Source organism: Salarias fasciatus, chromosome 19 (assembly GCF_902148845.1).
Source record: "Salarias fasciatus chromosome 19, fSalaFa1.1, whole genome shotgun sequence".
NCBI lineage: Eukaryota > Metazoa > Chordata > Actinopteri > Blenniiformes > Blenniidae > Salarias > Salarias fasciatus.
This window is the reverse complement of record NC_043763.1, coordinates 22,564,817-22,583,744: the sequence shown is the minus strand read 5'-3', so window position 1 is coordinate 22,583,744 and position 18,928 is coordinate 22,564,817. Positions and strand designations below refer to the sequence as shown.

At 44.3% G+C, this 18,928-nt stretch overlaps 2 protein-coding genes and 1 non-coding gene across 3 annotated transcripts; all 3 read right to left on the bottom strand.

The window, feature by feature from the left end:
• Positions 1 to 982: 982 nt before the first annotated feature.
• Positions 983 to 9,242, bottom strand: psma3 (proteasome 20S subunit alpha 3). The gene is made up of 11 exons (XM_030116538.1): positions 9,088 to 9,242; positions 7,990 to 8,072; positions 7,782 to 7,905; positions 4,075 to 4,176; positions 3,844 to 3,917; positions 3,674 to 3,746; positions 3,514 to 3,579; positions 2,030 to 2,076; positions 1,869 to 1,936; positions 1,201 to 1,265; positions 983 to 1,128 (listed from the first exon to the last, which is right to left on the bottom strand). Exons 1-11 carry the CDS (start codon positions 9,106 to 9,108, stop codon positions 1,084 to 1,086), a joined length of 768 nt encoding a protein of 255 aa, XP_029972398.1. The 5' UTR covers positions 9,109 to 9,242; the 3' UTR covers positions 983 to 1,083.
• LOC115407356 (small nucleolar RNA SNORD53/SNORD92) lies at positions 1,681 to 1,760 on the bottom strand. The gene has a single exon (XR_003933627.1). It is a non-coding gene; the product is annotated as a small nucleolar RNA SNORD53/SNORD92 (small nucleolar RNA).
• Positions 9,243 to 10,497: 1,255 nt separating the features above from the next.
• Positions 10,498 to 16,069, bottom strand: snx6 (sorting nexin 6). Its single transcript, XM_030116537.1, has 14 exons — positions 15,990 to 16,069; positions 15,784 to 15,834; positions 14,763 to 14,867; positions 14,071 to 14,181; positions 13,862 to 13,983; positions 13,616 to 13,739; positions 13,111 to 13,206; positions 12,920 to 13,025; positions 12,626 to 12,701; positions 12,496 to 12,535; positions 12,328 to 12,414; positions 12,098 to 12,257; positions 11,779 to 11,864; positions 10,498 to 11,434 (listed from the first exon to the last, which is right to left on the bottom strand). Exons 1-14 carry the CDS (start codon positions 15,993 to 15,995, stop codon positions 11,381 to 11,383), a joined length of 1,224 nt encoding a protein of 407 aa, XP_029972397.1. The 5' UTR covers positions 15,996 to 16,069; the 3' UTR covers positions 10,498 to 11,380.
• Between the last annotated feature and the right edge of the window lie 2,859 nt (positions 16,070 to 18,928).

Below are 18,928 nucleotides of genomic sequence, written 5' to 3'. Positions count from 1 at the left end.
AGGACCGGGACCCACGGCGTATTTCAGCGCGGGGACGAGGCTCTGTGGCGCCGTTTGTAGCGAGGGGACGGGCTCAACCGCGCGCGACGTCACCGGAAGAGAGACACGATCAAGCCATATATGTCGCGTCTAAAGTCCGGGACCGTAGAGGTGATTCTGAAATGTTCTATCTTAAAAATAATCTATTAGATTATAGATGTTTCTCGTGAGAAGGCACGAATTACAAATAGTGACGTTACTTTCGACATATAGTGTTGTAGATACACAAAATTATGCAGTTGAACTCAACATATATTCCATGTTTCTATTTACGGTTGTGTAACTTTCAGTTATTATGTTTGTATAATGATCAATAAAATCAAAAACCCAGAATCTAATGCTGACACGGTGTGATCACGTATGATTAAAATTTAATTTGTGCTGTTGAATTTATACTTTACTTGTCTTGTAGTGAAACTTCAGCAATGTAGAGTATTTTTTGGAATTTTGGTCTTGGTGCATCAGTTTTATTTGAAAACACACCTTTGACTTCCTGGTCCACCACAAAAATCACATTCCCATAAAGCTGCACGAATCCTAAATGACTTCAGGAACTGCAATTGGAAACATACTAAACAACACAGGAAATCTGTTCATTATTTCATCAGCGCTTATCCTGCTGTATTTGTTTTTTTGTGTTTTTTTAATGGAGTCATGTTTGTAGAATATTTGCATTATTTAATCCCGTACCTACTTTTTATGGAATATGTTTTTGTCATTTGTTCACTACACCACAAAAAAAACATCCTGGAGCACTTTAAAAATAGTTGAAATGGACATCTTTGATTCATTGAGAATTTGTCAGATTGTACAAGATTGACAAATTCTAAATCTCTGAGCTTCTTTTGTACCCATTCCTAACACTCTGACCCCATGTGGATTGAGAGGATAATTGGGAGAAAAGTTGGAAAAATGAGTGTCAAAAAAGACATGGGATCAAACGCACGATAACCTGAACAATTTTTATTTCCACACCAAATGAAAACATTGGACATAAAGAGTGATCTATAAAATATAAAAAGGAGGCGCAGCAGCAGGAGGAGCTCACATGTTGTCTTCGTCAGAGTCGTCTTCCTCCTCCAGAGAGTCCTGAAACGGAGACAGCAGGGTGAGCGAGGCGGCGCCGCCTACAGACGACACACAGGCGACAGCACGACTCACCTTGGCGTATTTCTCGGCCTCCTCCCTCACGTCTTTGGGTACCAACTCGTGTCGGCCGTTTGTGACTGAAGGAGAGAGGAGAGAAGAGTGTGTTTTTAAGATCCGTCTCCATTTGACAGCTTCAGTTTACTCTTTCAGGTTTTTATTTTTTGCACCAGGGAATGTTTCTAGTGTGTTTGTACTTGGGCAGTTGACAAAGATTTTATTGTACTGCGGTTGAATAAAAACTGGCTGAGGAGCTTGCGGCACTGACATGTGACCTCTTCTCAGGAGACGTTAGCTTTCCCTCCAGTCTGAACACCATGTTAGCTTAAAGGCTTTCAGCTTCCTGACTCAGCAGACAGATCTCAACAGTTTGTCCTCCTCAAACCTCAAGAACACGGAAATCTGAGCTTGTCCCATAAACTATGTCAGACAGCAGGTTCCGTTTAAACCCAGCGCTGTTTGAGATCTCCATTCTGATTGGGTCAGAGGTCAGGGGTCGTCAGACAGCCAAGAGGAAGTGACATCACAGAAGCTCAGTCCAATGAGCGAAACCTTTGGGACTCTCATCATGTGAACCCCGCGCTGACCTCTGACCACAAATTCCTCAAACCTCTTCACACACCGCTAACAAATTTCAACTTTCACCTCCGATCATTAAACACAGAGCAGCGGTCGTTTCCCACCTTCTCCGACCCAGCTGAGCTCCAGCTCGAAGGCTTTGTCCTTCACCTCGTCGTGGACGATGTAGATTCTGCAGAAGGAAGAAAGAGAAAAGAAAACAACAACCTCAGTGTCCTCCATCTGAGCGTGCTCAGTTTCAACTCAACTGTTGACTCTCACGCACATTTTAGCCACTTCTTTAACCAGCTCCCTGCACGTCATCTCCTTCATCTGAGGGGGAGAAACAGACAGACCATTACAATCTCATTTGTGGGTCAATTTAGTGCATTTCAAAGTAATTCTATCACACGATTGAAGACATAATATGAACCTTTGTTTACCCAAAACTGAGACGAAGCTCCAGAAATGATTTTATAATGACGTCTGGACTAGAAACTCCACTTCTGCCCAACTTCCTCACCATGGAACACTGACAGCTTCGTTGGATCACCGTGCCAGATAGATCCAACACAAACAACAATATTCTCATTCAGGGTCATTACTCTGGAGTAAGACCCAAGCAATTTCAGTCCTGGGATGATACTTGAGATCCAGTCCACCGTCCCAGAACAAAGCGACCAGCTCCTTCAACAAATGCTTCAAAAACACCCAAGAAACCAGGGTTTTAGCCAACAAAGCCCCTGACTGGAGAGCACCTGTGAGACAGGGGGGCTGTGACCTTTGCCCCCTCCCAGTGGCACTGCAGACCAGCTGGAAGGTGGACCTTCCCGGTTCGGTCTGCTCTCTGACTGGGACAGAAGAAGCCCGCTCCGTCACAGCAAGAGTGTTTTCCATCACATCGACCACATCAGAAACGCAAAAGGTGAAGAGAAAGTTGAACCTGACAGACTGTCGCTTGGCAGAGAAGAGAAAGCGAAATGCCAAATAATCGGCCCTGCCTCATCCATCGGCTGGGATCAGATCACTTCCCGCATTTAAAACACTGCAATCGGAATACAAACCTTCATACATCATATAGACCAGGGTGTCAAACATAAGGTGGATTCTCCTGGTCATTAGAAAGAAGTCCAGCTTCCAACTGATGCAGCTCAGATAAATCAATGATACTACTTATTGAAAACAGGTTATTCGGGGAGATGGTGCGACTGTGTGTGTTTGAAATAAGTGGCCTGCAGGTCTTTAGAAGTCCAGTGTTTCCAGTGTCAGGACAGCCTGCTGACAACTACTAGGGGACGTTTCAGTGTACAAACAGATCATTTCTCATCAAACAAATGGAAGATATTCGTACAAGGATCTCTGCCACAGCCATGCTGCTGCCCTGTCTGAGCTTCAGCTGAGGAGAGCCGTCTTACACACCACACACGAAACAGATGATTTACCGACACCTCACAACACCTTTGATACAAGCACCGTGTCGACATTCAGAGAGAAATATGTCATTTCAGCATTCTGCCCAATTTCTCATCCAGGAAATCATTAACTGAGAACATGTAAGGAGGACGGCTGAAGTCACCCTGTGGCTAACTGTCACCTTCACTCATTTCCTCTTCCTGTTTCTGAGCTTTCAGCGGTTCACAGACCGCCGTTCCACTGTGTGTTACCCAGCTGTTACACCAAGTTCAACTGAACATCAACCTGAACCTGTCACCATGCAGCAATGAGAATTATCGCTGAAGCTTTTCTCATTTCAAGGCAAAGAGGACTCACCTGAAGCTTCTCGATCTCCGTCTTGGCTGCTTGTTTTGCTTTTCCAATCGCACAGCCCCAATAACCCTGGAAACCAACACACACACACACACACAAAGCGGATTAGCACTGGGTATCACCTGGACATTAGCAAGTGTGTGTTTCTGTGTGTTTGACTCACGTATGAGATGCCTGATGGGTCGACCATGTAGAGCTGAGGACCGTCGTCTTTGTCGTACGAGCCGAGGATAAAACTGAGTGAGACAGACTGAGGTGAGCTGATGGTCGAGGTAAACACTTGTCTGGTCAGACAGCAACTAACAAGTGACACCCTTGAGGTGTGATGCTCACCTGCAGCCGAATGGTCTGACAGCGCTGTATAGCGTGTAGGCGTGCACGTACATGGCCACCCGGTCGGAGAGGTGCTGCGCAGAAACACAGTAAAGAAACAGATGGGTTTTCCCAGAGTCAGTGGAGCAGGTCATGGGTTCAGAGATGTTCATGAAAGCATCTTCATCGGCTCATCTTGCTCTCACGACGAAGCCACTTGGATGGATCCAAGGCTGACGGACACGACCGTACCTTCAGAGGAATGTCGTGTCCGTAGTTCACCCTGAAGTTCGATGCTTCTTCTCGAGCGACTTCAGCAAGTGAGCGAGCATCAGCCAGCAAACCAGCCACCGCCTAGAGGGAGAGGGAGGGGGAGAGAGAGAGAGAGAGAGTTAGAGAGAGAGAGAGAGAGAGAGATCGTCTGGTGTGCCGTTTGAAATGTTCTAATTCCACTGTGATTGATCTAAAAACTTCTTGTTACCTCTGCCAAGGAGGCTATGTAATCACTTCGGTTTGTTGGTTTGTTGATTTGTTGGTGGTTTGGTTAGTTTGTTAGCAACATTACGGAAAAAGTAATGGACGGATTGCAATGAAACTCTGTGGAAAGGTGGGTCTTGGGCTAACTTAGAATCCATTAAGTTTTGGTGATGATCCGGATCACTGTCTGGATCCAGGAATGTTTTAAAGGATTCTTTATCATTGAGAGATAGGGCAGTCTTTGACATAGTTGGGCATAACTCAACAATAAATGTCAAGGGGGCTTAGCAAACAATTGCAGTGTAAGTTCTTCAATGACTAACAGATATCAGCTGCTGATCCAGATCATGGAAGTATTCCGGATACCAGGATCCAGAACAGACAAAAATAGGGGGATTTTGGAGTGTCGGGTCACTGTGAGGCAACACACTGAGATATGAACATGCAACAAACAGCTTTCTCCCATACATTGTTTGTGTTGGGGAGAAATAAAATGTTAATTATATATGGTGTTCTCATTGTTGTTGGTGACTGATTTGAGCTGTGGTGGAGGTCTGCGCTCTCTGAGTGCCATATTCTAGTTTTTTTTAAATGATTTAATTTTTTAATCGAGCAATATTTAACTTACAAACTGCAAAAGCACAAATGGTAATTGTTAGTAGGAACAGGAATATATTTTCCTCACAAGAACAATGATCGAAAACTCAGAAAACTCAAAATTCAAACAGGAAGCAGAACTACAATTTACCAGGCGCCACCTTGTGGTATATGGCTGTCACGACAGCAGCAGAACAACAGGTACACTAAATGCAAAAGTCATGTGAGTGAAGCACGGAGGAGAGCGGCATAGCTACAACAACTCGGATACTGGCCATCACTTGAGTGGCAATATCAGCTGGAAGTGACTTTTGTTCATTTTTCCTGACACCACAGAGCTTTATACAGGAAAATATGCTTTGTAAAGGGAATGCTGAAGAGGGAAAAAAGAAAGGACAGAACTGCATTAAAGGTAAAATTAGCAACGTTTTTAAATTTTATTTCCCTGTGTGAAAACTTGAAAAAAAGATAATTTGGTAAGAAAGCCCACCAAGAATAATGAGACTCACACTGAGTGAGAAATATGAACTCACAAATCATTGTGTTGATTTGATTTTCAAGTCACTTTGATAAGAATGACTTTATTGCTAATATAGACTACAGAGTTTCATTTTTGTCACATTTTTGGACGACGGTGTGACTTGTGATTCTTTCAATTAAAAAAAAGTACCCTGACTCAAAAGGCTGAAAACACTGCCACAGTCCTCTGTAATACCTGTACTTAAATCAAGCATCAACCTCCACTGGTAAAAAATAAAGCCAATGAGGAAGTGCAGAAAAGATTAAATTCCAGCAGGGGGCGATGATGTTGGTTTCAAAAGGAGCCCTGCTCTTATTGGAACCCATTCAAAAATGCCGATTTTCAGAGTGCAGATAAACATATGAAGCACCCAGTTTCAGAACATGTTCTTGTGTCTATCACGAGTTTCTACAACCGTGTTGGCTTGCCCAGACTCTGATTTTCATATAAATTTCTTTTTATGACTTACAGTTTTGCATAAAGCATCCTATCACAGCACCTCCTCTGGCCACCTGACATGGTCACGTGACAGTGATGCTATTTAAGCTTTGTCCATCTTTAATATACTGGCAATGACTTACACCAATACTTTTGTGAACTGACATTCCCATAGAAGGCAGTAGAGGGAGCCGTTTCTGATCATTACACTCAGACATTCTTCTGAATCAGCAGCTTCTTTCACACCGGAAAATATAACCACTGTGGCTGCCGTCTTGGATGAAGACCCTCTTGTCATTCAGTGCACTGACTTCTTGTGCTGAAGTGTCTTGTCTTTACACAACTAAAATAAATCACTAAATCTGCATCATATTTTTATGTAGTTTCATTTGTAACAGACAACAGACATGTAGTTTTGATCCATTATGATTTTTTTTTAAGTCTTAAAATGTAACCTACACTGAAGTTTTAGTTTATACTGACAGTATAACGTCACGCAGCTGCTGCAGATCCTGAATCTGCTGCATCACAGAAGAGCTCAGTTGGACTGAAACCTTTGACTGTGGAGAACTTTAGAGTTCAATGAACCATCATGTTAGAAGAAACATGTTAGAGCAGGTGTGATCTTTGTGAGCTGGTGTGTCATCCTCCTGGACATACCCGTTCAAAGATGGTAAAAAATATTCATAAAGAGACCACCATCCATTTGGTGGACTGTGGAGCTTAAATCTGCTCGGCGGACAATAAAACGGTCCAAAAGTGGGGTATGTATATAACAATGTATGAAAATATTCTGGATCATTAATACATAACTGCCGTTTCAAACAAACCAAACGGCCTCCATTCCTCGGGAGAAGGGAATGTCCTCATCCAAGATATCGCCACTAGGGTTGGGCGGTAATAAGGTAATAAAGTATACCGGGGGTGTCTTTCAAAAGCAACACTATCAGTTTCAATACCGTCATTGAAAAAAAAATGCAATGCACTTACTGTATATAGAAGATAGGGATTAAATATAAAATATAATTTATTCAATGCCTAAAAATGATTCTTTGTGCAGCAGCACTTATATCTGGTTGAATTTTCAGTTTTACTTCCACAGTAGTTTACTTTTGGAGACTTGTGATGAAGTTCATGAACATGACGTCATCACGTGACAGCCAGCGTGAGAGAGAGAGAGACAGAGAGAGAGAGCGGAAGAAAGATGGCGAGTCACGCACTGAGTGACCTGGTCCCAAAGAACAACAGGACTGCAGCAGACTGGCAATATTTCGGGTTCCGAGCTAACGAGAAGGGAGAGCGGTATACTGACGAGGCAACTTGTAAATTGTGCAATACGAAGGTGATTGAATTTAATTGATGTGAGCGCGGTGCATTCTGCGCAAAAGCTGTTCTGGATGGTCAGGTTAATTTAATTGTTTGACTGTTGTATCTACATCTTTTTAGAAGCTGCTCTTTTTTGTTATTCAAAGTTGTTCAGGTTGTGATTTTAATTTAATTGATGTGTTCGCGGCGCATTCTGCGCAAAAACTGTTCTGGATGATTATGTTAATTTAATTGTTGTATTTGCACTTTTTAAGCTGTTGCTAATAAAAGTTGTTAATATTGTGCACATTATGTTGTTATTGTTTCATTATTAGTGTTTGGTATTCAGTTTCTGAATGGTGTAGGGACAAGCCAACAGTTTGGTGATGCTGTCTGAGCCTTGAGTTATAATTTTGTAATTAGTCACAGTAATACCATATACCGGGGTAAAATGTGGAGACGGTATGACGGTATTAAAATTTGGAAACTGCCCAACCCTAATCGCCACGCTGACAAAGGAGTCCATGAATACATGTCTGTATCCACTTGTATACATCAGCTTTTATGTTTACTTAATAGACACGTTCACATCGCCTGTGTGTACGAGTGCGTGCATTTTTACCATGCCAACATGTCTGTCAATGTTGAAGATGCGTTTGTTGGACCCCTCTTCGTACAGCTTGGACAGAACCAGCTTCTCCACTCCAAACACAATGCCGTCCTTACAGCGAATCCCAATGGCCGTACTAAACACACACACAAACAAAAAGTGTTTAAAGAAGCTGGTCTTCTCTACTTGTTCTCCAGTTAGACGTCAGTGAAACTCTGACCTGCTGTTCTCCACGGCTTTCATGGCATACTCCACCTGGAAGACCCGGCCATCCGGGGAGAAGGTGGAGGCCGACAGGTCATACTGCAGGACACAGGACAGACAGTCATACAAACACATTCAAACAAGGCTCTCTGGGTCCTTCATTAGGTATGAATCGGGAATGAAAGGAAGATCTCTAAGCTTACACCCAAATAAACTGAGAAAAAAATGGAATCCAATTGAATTATGAATGATCATTAAGACAATAGTTCAAGAAAACTTTCATAGTAACTTTGATACATTGGAATCGTCTTTAAAACTTCAAGATCTATTTTATTTCAAATGAAATCCACTCGAACCTTCCCCAACTATTATCCATCGTGTTGAACCTAAATAGCTCAAGCAGCTTGAGCTTTTTCTGATAAATTTTATACGTATTTCGTGAACAAAGATTAATGACATTTATACAAATAACTTCACACAAAGAAAACCAGCAGAAGTCTTATAGTTCTTTACGTATCTGATTAACTATGACATGAACGGTTCGAACTGACAGCTCTGCAGGTGAAACTGCTGATATTTACGCCCTACATAGTTCAAAAGGTGTTTTACACAGACGCTGATGGAAACATGACACTTTGATTCACTTGACTGTAGTCTTTAAATAGCATTTCATGGTGCACAAGTCAAGAAAAACAAGTAGGAACAAAAATCAGATTTATTGTGGATGAAGTCTGGCCAGAACCGTGCTGTTAGCTGAGAATGCTAACACCACCACATCACGATTTTCTAACAAAAAACAATAAACTCTCAAGTGACGCTTCAGCGTGGCGTTACTTTTAACCCAGTTTGTTTTAACAATACCACAAACAGGGATGAAACTGATCAATAAACTGCGTTTTTGTCCCACTTTCGTTTCAGTGTTTCGCTTTCTGATCGAAGGCCGCGCTGTGACTCAGCAAGCTAACATGCTAAACGGCTAGCGGAGCGCGGCGATCCTTCAGAATGAAAGCAAGTTGAGATTAAAGAGAAGAAAAGAGAAGAGCGGAGCAGAAATACTAAAGCGAATGAGAAACAAGGAACGCGCTGCGGCTCCAAGAAAGGCAGAAACACTCACCCCGGTCCCGATCGAGCTCATCTTCAATGTAACTCGGTCCGAGTGTGCAAGAGCGCTGCTCAGGACCGGAAGTACAAGAGTCTCTTCACCTCCACCCTTCGCAGTAAAAGCCCACTTACAGGTGGTAGCAGTTCAAAAAGAGAATGCGCATACGTTGAGAGGATAAAACGATGCAACTTTTGATCTTAGAAAAAAAATAATTCCCAGTAAAGAAAACGAACTCGCAAAGTTGTACCGTCTTCTAGTGTTGATGATAGAATTTAATTTCGGAGAGAATGGAATCACTTCCTGTAGAGGCTGCTTTTTTTTCCTCCAATCAGTGTGAAGCGGCTCACAGCTACGTCAGAGACATCCAAACACGTCACGATAGGGAAATGATCGCAGTATAATTTACAGGTGCAGTAATTTTATGTCATATGCCGTTATGGTAAAACCTGCATGATTCTAATAACCTTCGTAAAACCTTAATACTGAGTACCAAGTTGAAAGTGATACATTTTGGAGGTGTTTATTTTAATTTTATGAACATTTTAGACACTTTGTGTGATCAAGTTTCCTCTATTTTTCAGGTACCAAACATAAAAATGCTTTGTTCATAACGTGTTTTTTTTAAAGACGTTTATTGACATTCCGTGTCTTCTTTTTACATTTCATATTTCCGTTCTGAGAAGCCTTTCAAAAAATCTTCGGTTAAATTAAAATGCCTCAAAATGATTTTGAATACATTAAAATTGAAAAGGTCTTCATTCTTTTGTCAAACAATTTGGTCACAAAAATGGCATTTTTTAAAATTTAAGTTGTTCAGCATTGCTTATGAGGATGAATGTAACCAGCTTAGAAAAGCAGTCTTGATTTTGACATGGAATGTGAAAAAGTTTACTGTATGTTTAAGTATTTGGGACAAAAGAAGCAATGTTATAGAGTGAGCTTTTACCTTCAAGCTCAAAATGTGGAAAAATATTGAAACAACCTGTCAGCTATCAAAAACATCAATAAAATCAAGCTGTCTAACCGTCAAATGTAAAACAAAAAAAATATTCAAAAAGCAATTCTTCAGAGGTTGTCTCTGTCTCCTCTCCGCTTTACAGTAAGGTGCTGACACAGTGTGTTTATAGGAAAAGTGTCTGTAAAGTTTTATTGAATGTGGACGATTGTGACGAGTTTTATTTAGTCGTCTGGAGTCAGAACCGGAAGCTTTGGTCACAGAAGAGTGAAAAACATTCTTTTACAGTTTAAAAAAAAAAGAAAGAAAGAAACTTTTGCAGGAAACCAAACATTAAGGCAAACAGACCCGAAGCTCCACTGCGTCAACAAACAAAAACAAAGAAACATCTGATCCCAGAAAACAAGAAGCTACGATTAGTGACAATGATGATGATTAGCGTTCATTAGTTAACTAATACAAACATGTACAAGGCTGTTTTCTTCTTTATTGAGTGAAATTACACTTGAAAGAGAACGAGACCCGACACGCAGCAGCACAGGAAGTTAACCGCCAAAATAAAACCAGGCCCGGACACGCCAGTACCGCCAGAGGAAGAAGAGAGCGCCGTGTGTGCAGGTGGCTCGGTTTTTAAAGAGGAGCGCTCACCAATTTGTTGCCTACGTGCGAGTCAAAGGTTCAGATTAAATGTGAATAAAGAGCCGTTTGTTTCCCAAACTCCTCCTGAGAAGACCGATTCTGCTCAGGACTCTTGACAACTTCTCATTATGTTTCTCCGTGTACAAGAGAAGAGAAGTAAAAAACAAGTTTTGATTTTTTAAGACAAAAAAAAATCTTCTTGACTGTGAATCCTCAAAATAGAGTCACTGAACTCAAAATAAAGCAAACTGAGCGAAAAGGAAGGTTAGTTTGCGAGTGCCATCAAAGATTTTCTTCCCTAAAATGGACAATTTATCAGCAGGAAGAAAAAAAATAATTGTGTAACAGCCGTTGAAAGAAGACGAGACAAAGATCCCACTTTTTTTTTTTTTTTTTAAATTTTCTCTCCTTTTAAAGACACCTGCACACACGGAGACAAACCGAGCAGCTCGCCGCTCCTGTGAGCTCCGTTCAGACACTACAACATTTAACATATCTCACAGGAACGAGCTGCCTCCAGCTGCTCCTGCAGGACCACACAGACCTGCAGGGGCAGAGAGGGACAGGATGAGGAGCGGGGTTAGTGATGAAGACTCTCTCTTCCTCCCAGGCTCCGCCCATTTCCCCCCCCCATGGAGGGGTGTCCAGCCGAAAATGGGCAGTGCTGTCTTCTGGGGCGTGTCCAGTTGGAGGTGTGCGGAGTTGTATAGTTTAAGTGTTGCCTTTCAGGACGCCCAGACAGCTCTGCAGCAGCTGGAGGTTCCCCTGCAGGTGAGAGAGGGGGCGGAGTCAGATATGGAGGCGAGGGAGGGGGCGGAGTCAGAGACAAGGATACGGGAGTTACAGGAAACACAGGGGTGGAGTCATAAGAGCGAAGGGTGAGGTGGAGTCAGAGGGGAAAAAGAGGAGGCACAGTCAAGCAAAACCAAATAGGGACATGGACAAAGACAAGAGGGCAAATCAAAGAGGCAGGAATGAGAGGGGGCGGAGTCAGAGAGAGGAAGACGGGTGAGAGGAGAACAGGGTGTGAAGTAAACAAAGAAGAGGTGGCTGAGACGGAAGGGGGGGGGGGTCAGAAATACAGGTGAGCAATAAGCAGGATCCTGTACCTTGGCGTGTTTGAGCTCCAGCTCTGCCAACTCGACCAGATTCTTCCGGAAAGCCGCCACTCGTCTCGTCTTGAAGTCGATGAGTTCTGAGTGCAGAACAGAGTGGACTATTAGACACCAGACACCGACACACACCGGTCTCACTCAGAGACTGATGAAAACCCACAGCATCGACTCAGGGACACTGAAAATCAGCTTTCAAGCTAATCTGTCTCACCTGAACACATTTCTCAAAGGAATTTATGCGTTTCTTTAGGTTTGACAGAACATCCTGAATTTTGTAGCCCTCGTCAGGACCTGTGGCTCTGAGGTGACCCACCTTGCTTGGCAGACTCGGAGATCTTCTCGAACTTGTGGCAGAAGAGCTGCTGGCTGGTCTCGGCCTGCAGGACGTCTCGGTTCTTCGCTCGAGCTTTGTCCAGAGCCTTGTTGGCATTTTCATAGTCCACCAGAGAGCGGCTCCTCCGGTAGAGCAGGTCCTGAAGGGGAGTGTGGGTCAGCACCACATGGAACGCAGCAGAATGTGTGTGTTTGTGTGTGTGTTCAGACCTTTGCAGCCTGCGACTCTCTCAGATAATATTTGAGCAGGTCGGCCAGCTTCAGATCCTCGTCGGCAGCCACTCGAGCTTCAATTTTCTGAGACACATTAACAGGCGAGTCACACAAAAACCCTGGCAAGTCACATACACACTCCGGCAAGTGAGATGCTCCACCTACCCGAGTTTTCTCAAACAGCTCGGAGACTTTGAGGAAGAACCTGCAGGAAGAGAAAGCCAGGGTTACTTTGCGAGTCTGTTGTCCTCAGTGAGCAGGTGAGTGGTGCGGGTAACAGGGGGGTTCGTCGTACTTGCAGAGGTCTGTGGAGTCCTGCGTTCCTAATGTGTAGAGAGACGAGGCGATTCTGTTGATGTCGTCTGCAGCATCTGAACAAACAAACACACTTTGACCTCTGAACCAGAGACTGACCCAAACTGCTGAGTCATTCTTCATTTCCGAATCACAGCTCCATCACACGCATTCAGGCTTCTTTCACCGCAACAGTCATCATAGTCTGAACTGTGTGTGTGTGTCTGTGTGTGTGTGTGTGTGTGTGTGTGTGTGTGTGTGTGTGTGTGTGTGTGTGAGTGTGTGAGTGTCATACTTTTGTGTGAGCGGATCATGCGATCTGACTTGGCCGAGGCATCTTTCACTCGGTTGTGATATTCTAACAGGAAGGTCTTCTCGTGCTCAAAGAAGTCGTCCACATCCTGAAAAATGCACAAACACACACACAACCATCAGCACACAAACGTGCACACACGCACACACGCACACGCACACACACACACACACCTTGACTCCAGCCACCAGGACTCCGTCCGCTGATTTCACCACGTTCTTGAAGAAGTCCTCCAGCTTCTCCTTCTTGTTCTTCCCTCGAACGCTCAGCTGCAGGAGGTCAGAGGTCAAAGGCCAGAGAGCTGCTTCCTCAGGTCCTCCTCCAGCTGTGGCCTCACCATGTTCTCTCCCTAGCTGTCCCACTGAGTCCGAACACTGCTGCTAGCGATACTCTGGTCCTTCCATGACAAAACACCTCTGACCGGCTCGTTTGCTGCCTTGACAAAGTGATGAAGGCTGTGTTGCCATGGTGACAGAGCAGCGGGTTGCTACTGCTTGCCTGGTAACCACGTACCTGTGTGATGCTAGGTGTGTGTGTGTTTCTGAATGTGTGGTGGACACATGCTGGTGTGAGGTCTGCAGGATGTTTCTGTCGCTGCGGTCCACCTGCCGCGGCTCTCCTGCCTCTTTGCCCTCACACTGACCTGTCAGACAGCGCGCCTCTACTGGTGGTACTCACATCCTGGTTGTACTCTAGGAAGACGTGGAAGTTGAGGTCCTTCCTGAGGACGGGATGAGCCGCCACGCGGCACAGAAACACCTCGTGCATGGCAACCGTTTTCTTAAAGATGGCCAGGTACTCTCTGAGGGACAAGAGGAGGGAGGAAAATCCCGTTTTTATGTAGATAGAAGCAACATTTCTGAACAATACAGGAAAGTCATCCACTCCAAAATGCACGGTTGCGTGTGTGTGAGTGAGACTGACGCTTCCAGCTCCTGCTTCATTTTGGTGAACTCCTCCTTGGTCATGGATCCTTCTCCTTCTCCGAGTTTCTGCAACTTCTCTCTGGACGCATCAAAGTCTGGTCTTGGGGGTGCCGGAGGGATCTGCATGACGACAGACATAACGCTGACGGGGGGCTCAGGAGTAACTCTGTGTGTGTGTGTGTGTGTGCGCACGCGCGTGCGTCTTACGATATATCCTGCATACTCTTCGTTCTCCACAAAAGAGTCGTGCAGCCAAATAAATTCTTCATGCTGTCGAACCACCGAGAACTCGTTCTGCTTGAAGTTAGGGAGCGTGCTCTGTCAAAGACAACACCACCGTCACATCATCCTCAACATCCTCACCAGTGTTAGCAGTTCGAGCCGGCTGTCTTCCAGTAACCAGCCTCAGGAGGTGGATCGCCTTTAGAGTGGCCAATAAAATGATTAATTCAGGAGTTCTTAAATTTAGTGTTACTCTCCACCCTGATGACCTGTTTACCTGCAGACGACACCTGACCTCAGACAGACCGGGTGAATAAAAGGAGACAACATCATCCTGGACACACTGGAATCATCAGTTTATTTTCCTCTTAGCTTATAGCTTTTTTCATTATTTCAGAATAGTTCTAGTAATACACTATTACTAATCAACACTACACTGGAGTTATGACAAACCAGCAACCAATTATTTGTGTTATCTGAGACCCACAAATCAACGTTTATCTAACTTTATTGTATTAAACTGTATTCAGAGTTCATCCGATGAATCATCTGGTTTCTCCAGGTCTCAGATTTTGTCAGGATACTTTTAGCACTGACATTATCTAAATGTTCATATCCCTCAACATGGGGGACCTATGTGACGTCTGACCCTAAGAGGTTCAGGGGCCGAGTCATACCTTGGTGTGGACGGTGAACTTGACCTTGTCTCTCTCACTGAGGGCGTCGGAGATGTCAACCTGCAGCGTGGCGTCCGTCTGCAGATCCACGTTGACCGCCCGCGGCTGTGCAGAGACACCAGAGGAAACAGATTCCACAATGCACCACAAGGACAGTGAATGAAAACTAAAGGCATACTTGCCGAGGCTATATTTGTGTTGTGTAATATAGACTGTATATCTGTAGTAACGACTGCATATCTATTCTATAGAGTGTGTATTTATACTGCAGATCATAGATGAGCAGAAACAGTATCCATGCTGTGGAGTGTGTACATCTGTGCTGCAGAGAACGCATTTATATTGCATACTGAGAATTTGTGTTACACTTTGCATATGATTTGCAAACTGTATGTCTGAAGCACAGGATGTGTGTTGTTGCAAACTGTGTACCCAGTCTCTGCAGGGCATGCATAGGTGGTATAGAGTGTTCATCTGAATAGAACACAGTGGATTTGTGTTGCCAACACTGTGTATTTTATTTGCAGACTGTTTCTGTGATCCAGAACATGTATCTGCACCAAACGTGAGCAGTGCCGTCTCATTTTGAAGTATTTTTTGTGGACAGCCATCTGAGCTGGATTAACCAATTAGCGTCCGAGTTTAGTGCGCGTGCACGGGCTGCTGTGCGTGTGTTCGTCATGTGACAGAATGATGGTGACCGAGCTTATTAGCAGCAGCCTGTTTAAACCGTTGCAAATGGCCAAGTTAGCTGCATCTGTTCACCCCGTCAGGTGACCGTTAGCTCCGTGAGACTCAGCGGCCCCGAAGCGGGGGAAGCGTCCGGGACTGTCCTTCAGGAGAACCGGTCCAACAGCCGCCCGTCAACACGGAGCTAGCGTTAGCACTGACGGGCGAAGCAGGCAATGAGAAGTGGGAGCTGGCGCGAACCGACTGCCGGTTCCGAGCGGAGACGCGCAGCCCACGGGCGAAGGAGAGCAGCGGGCAGACGGCGAGACACAGTCGGGCTCAGGACACTCACCCCCCGGTCCTCCTCGGACAGAAAGTCGGGTCCGTCGTCCAGCCCTTCCTGCTGCGGAGACACGGAGCCGTCAGAGCAGCGACACACACAGTCAAACCACAACAACCACAGTGACAACAACGACAGCAGCGGACGGACCGCTGCGGCTTCGCTGCAGATAAAAGACAATAAAAGAGTTTGAAGCGCAGAAAGAGATAGAAACCAACCATCATGGCTGCCAGCGGGTGGAGACAGGAAGAGCACTGACGTCACCGCGCACAGGGACACGAGCACGCAGCGCTTTAGCGCGCACGAGCCCAAACAAACAACAAAATGAAGACGGTTCAAACAGACAAACAAAACCACTCCAAACAGATTGGGAACCGAATCCGAGGACAAAGAAATGAATACAGTAAATCAAAAATGTCCAGATAAATACATACAGTCGGAGTCAAAATGATTAAAATAAACAGAGTCCAACAAGAACAAAAAATAAATCAGAGTCCAGAAAAATTGAAATTGAGAATAGAAAAGAACAGAATAGCGTTATTAATCTCAGAGGGAAATTCAGGACGATACAAAATAAAAAAGAAAACCTAATACAGACAAGAACTTGAATAAAAACAGAGCACAAACACATAAACAGAATAAAAACTGTATGGAAGTACGACTGAGATTACGGAAACAAACTGAGAAGGCAGTTCAGCTCAGTGACCAACAGGAGGAGCAGCTCTCTCTCGCTCTCTCGCTCTCTCGCTCTCTCGTTCTCTCGCTCTCTCTCTCTCTCTCTCACACACACACACACACACACACACACACACACACACACACACACACACCTGACTGCATGAGGAGTAAAGCAAACTGGGTAATGTTGTTCTCTGTGGTCTCATGAGTTTAATCTTCTTCCTTCTTCTTTCTTCTTTCTTTTTCAATCAGACCGATGAAAACAGACTGACATTGTGTGAACATGTATTGTAAAACTGTGTCCCCTTGAACTTGTACACATTTTGGCACTTTACAACTACAAATCTAAATGTTTTTCAGTGAGTTTTTATACGACAAACACAACGTGCAGCATAATTGTTAAGTGGAAGGAAATACATGTTCTGTGTTTAAAAACATCTTTAACATATAAAAAGCAGAAGTATGACATGCAGAAGTATTCCTCCACCCCAGGTCACTGCTTTTTAGTTCCAACTCTAGCTGCAATCACAGCTTCATGTCTTTTTGGGCATGTCTCTACCAGCTTTGCATACCAAGAGACTTTTTTTCTCCATTCTTCTTTGCATAGTAGCCCAAGCTCCATCTGACTGGAGAGAGAGCAAATGTGTTCAGGCTGCTTTACAGTGATACTTGTAAATAAAATCCAGTGCAACCAAGTGAATTCATGAGCAAATTATTAAAGAAAGACCACATGTGTGAAATCTAATCTCAGTATGAATCCAGCTGCTCTGTGAAGGCCTCAGATGAGAACATCTGTGGAACAAACAGTGTCATGAAGATCAAGAATCACAACAGACAGGTTTTGGAGAAATTTAAAGCAGGGCTAAGTTATTTAAAAAAAATAATCCCAAGCTTTGAACATCTCATGGAGCTCAGTGAAAGCCACCAATGGTAGAAAACTAGTATTGCAAACCGCCCTGAACACATTTCCCCACTGACAAACCCGGTGGTGGCAGCATCATGCCGAGGTGACGCTTGTCTTCGGGAGGTACAGGGAGGCTGTTCACAGTTAACTGGAAGCTGGATGGAGACAAATTCAGGGCAGTCTTGGAGGAAAACATCTTAGAGTGTGCAAAAGACTTCAAACTGGGGCGGAGAGTCGCCTTCCAGCCTCACAACGACCTGAAACATCCAGCAGAGCGACCACAGAAAGGTTTACATCAAAGCATGTTCATGTATTTGAATGTGCAACTTCAAATCCAGACCTGCAACCAATTTGAAATCTCTGGCATGAAAATTGCTGTTCACAGACTCTCATCTTCCAAACCAGCTGGGCTTGAACTATCTTGTAAAGAAAGAATGGAAAACATTCCGCCTCAAGATGTTTCAAGCTGGCAGAGACATGTCCCAAAAAGATATGCAGCAAGAGATGTCTCTGCAGAGTTCTGACCTGGGGGGATGAATACTTCGGCCTGTGTTTGCTATGTGTTTTTTATGGTTGTGTATGTATGACTGCATGCACGTTGCGTGATTTTGTCTCTTTTGTTGTGTATTCTGTATGATTGCATGTCTGCAGTGCGGTTGTGTTGTGGGACTGTATTCACTGAATGTGTGGGTGTTGTTTGATCATGTGTATATCATTGGGTGTGTGTTGTATGATTTTGGCCAAATTTTATGCTCATGTGACTCTGGTCTAACTGTCTTTTGTGTGTATATTAATGTGATTGTTGGATGATCGTGTGACTGTTATATGATTGTTATGTGTATTGTATGATTGTGTGTCTGCTGTTTCAACTGTTGAATGATTGTCTTTTGTGGATGGTTGGGTGTGTTGTGCATGTGTTGTATGACTGTAAGATCATCTGTCTCTTCATTGTGTGACTGTTGAATGATTGTTGTGTGGCTGTATTTCTTTTGTCTGTGGTGTCTGTTCTATGATTGTGTCTGTTGTGTGGTTCTTTCACTGTTGTATGGTTGTTTCTGTTGTGCGTGGCTTGTATGACTGTATGACCATGTGTCTGTTCATTGTGAGGTTGTTTTCTGTATGATTGTGTGTGTGTTGGTTGTTTGACCGCTGTATGATTATGCGCTTGTTGCATGGTTCCATGCATTTTGTGCGTGTTGTATGGTGGTTATGTGTGATCACATGCGTTCACTGTACGGTTGTCTGACTGCTGTGTGATTGTGTCTTTTGTGCGTGTGTGTTGGTTGTATGGTCAAATGTCTGTGAGTGTCCTTCTGTGGAGGCGCTGACAGCAGCGGCAGCAGTTGTGGGTCCACAAATAGCAGCAGGAGGATCAGATTGTGCGACGAGGCATCAGCAGCTTGTTTCGTTCTCTGGAGAACAGCGGCAGACCTGGACCAGAACCAGAACCAGAACCCGGATCAGCGCCTGTGCCTCACACATGGATTCCTGCTGGGAGGCGCTCATGATTTCGCCCAGCATGCTCTGGTTCTGACGGGTTCCGCCGCAGACTTCATGCCTAAGATCAACCTGGTT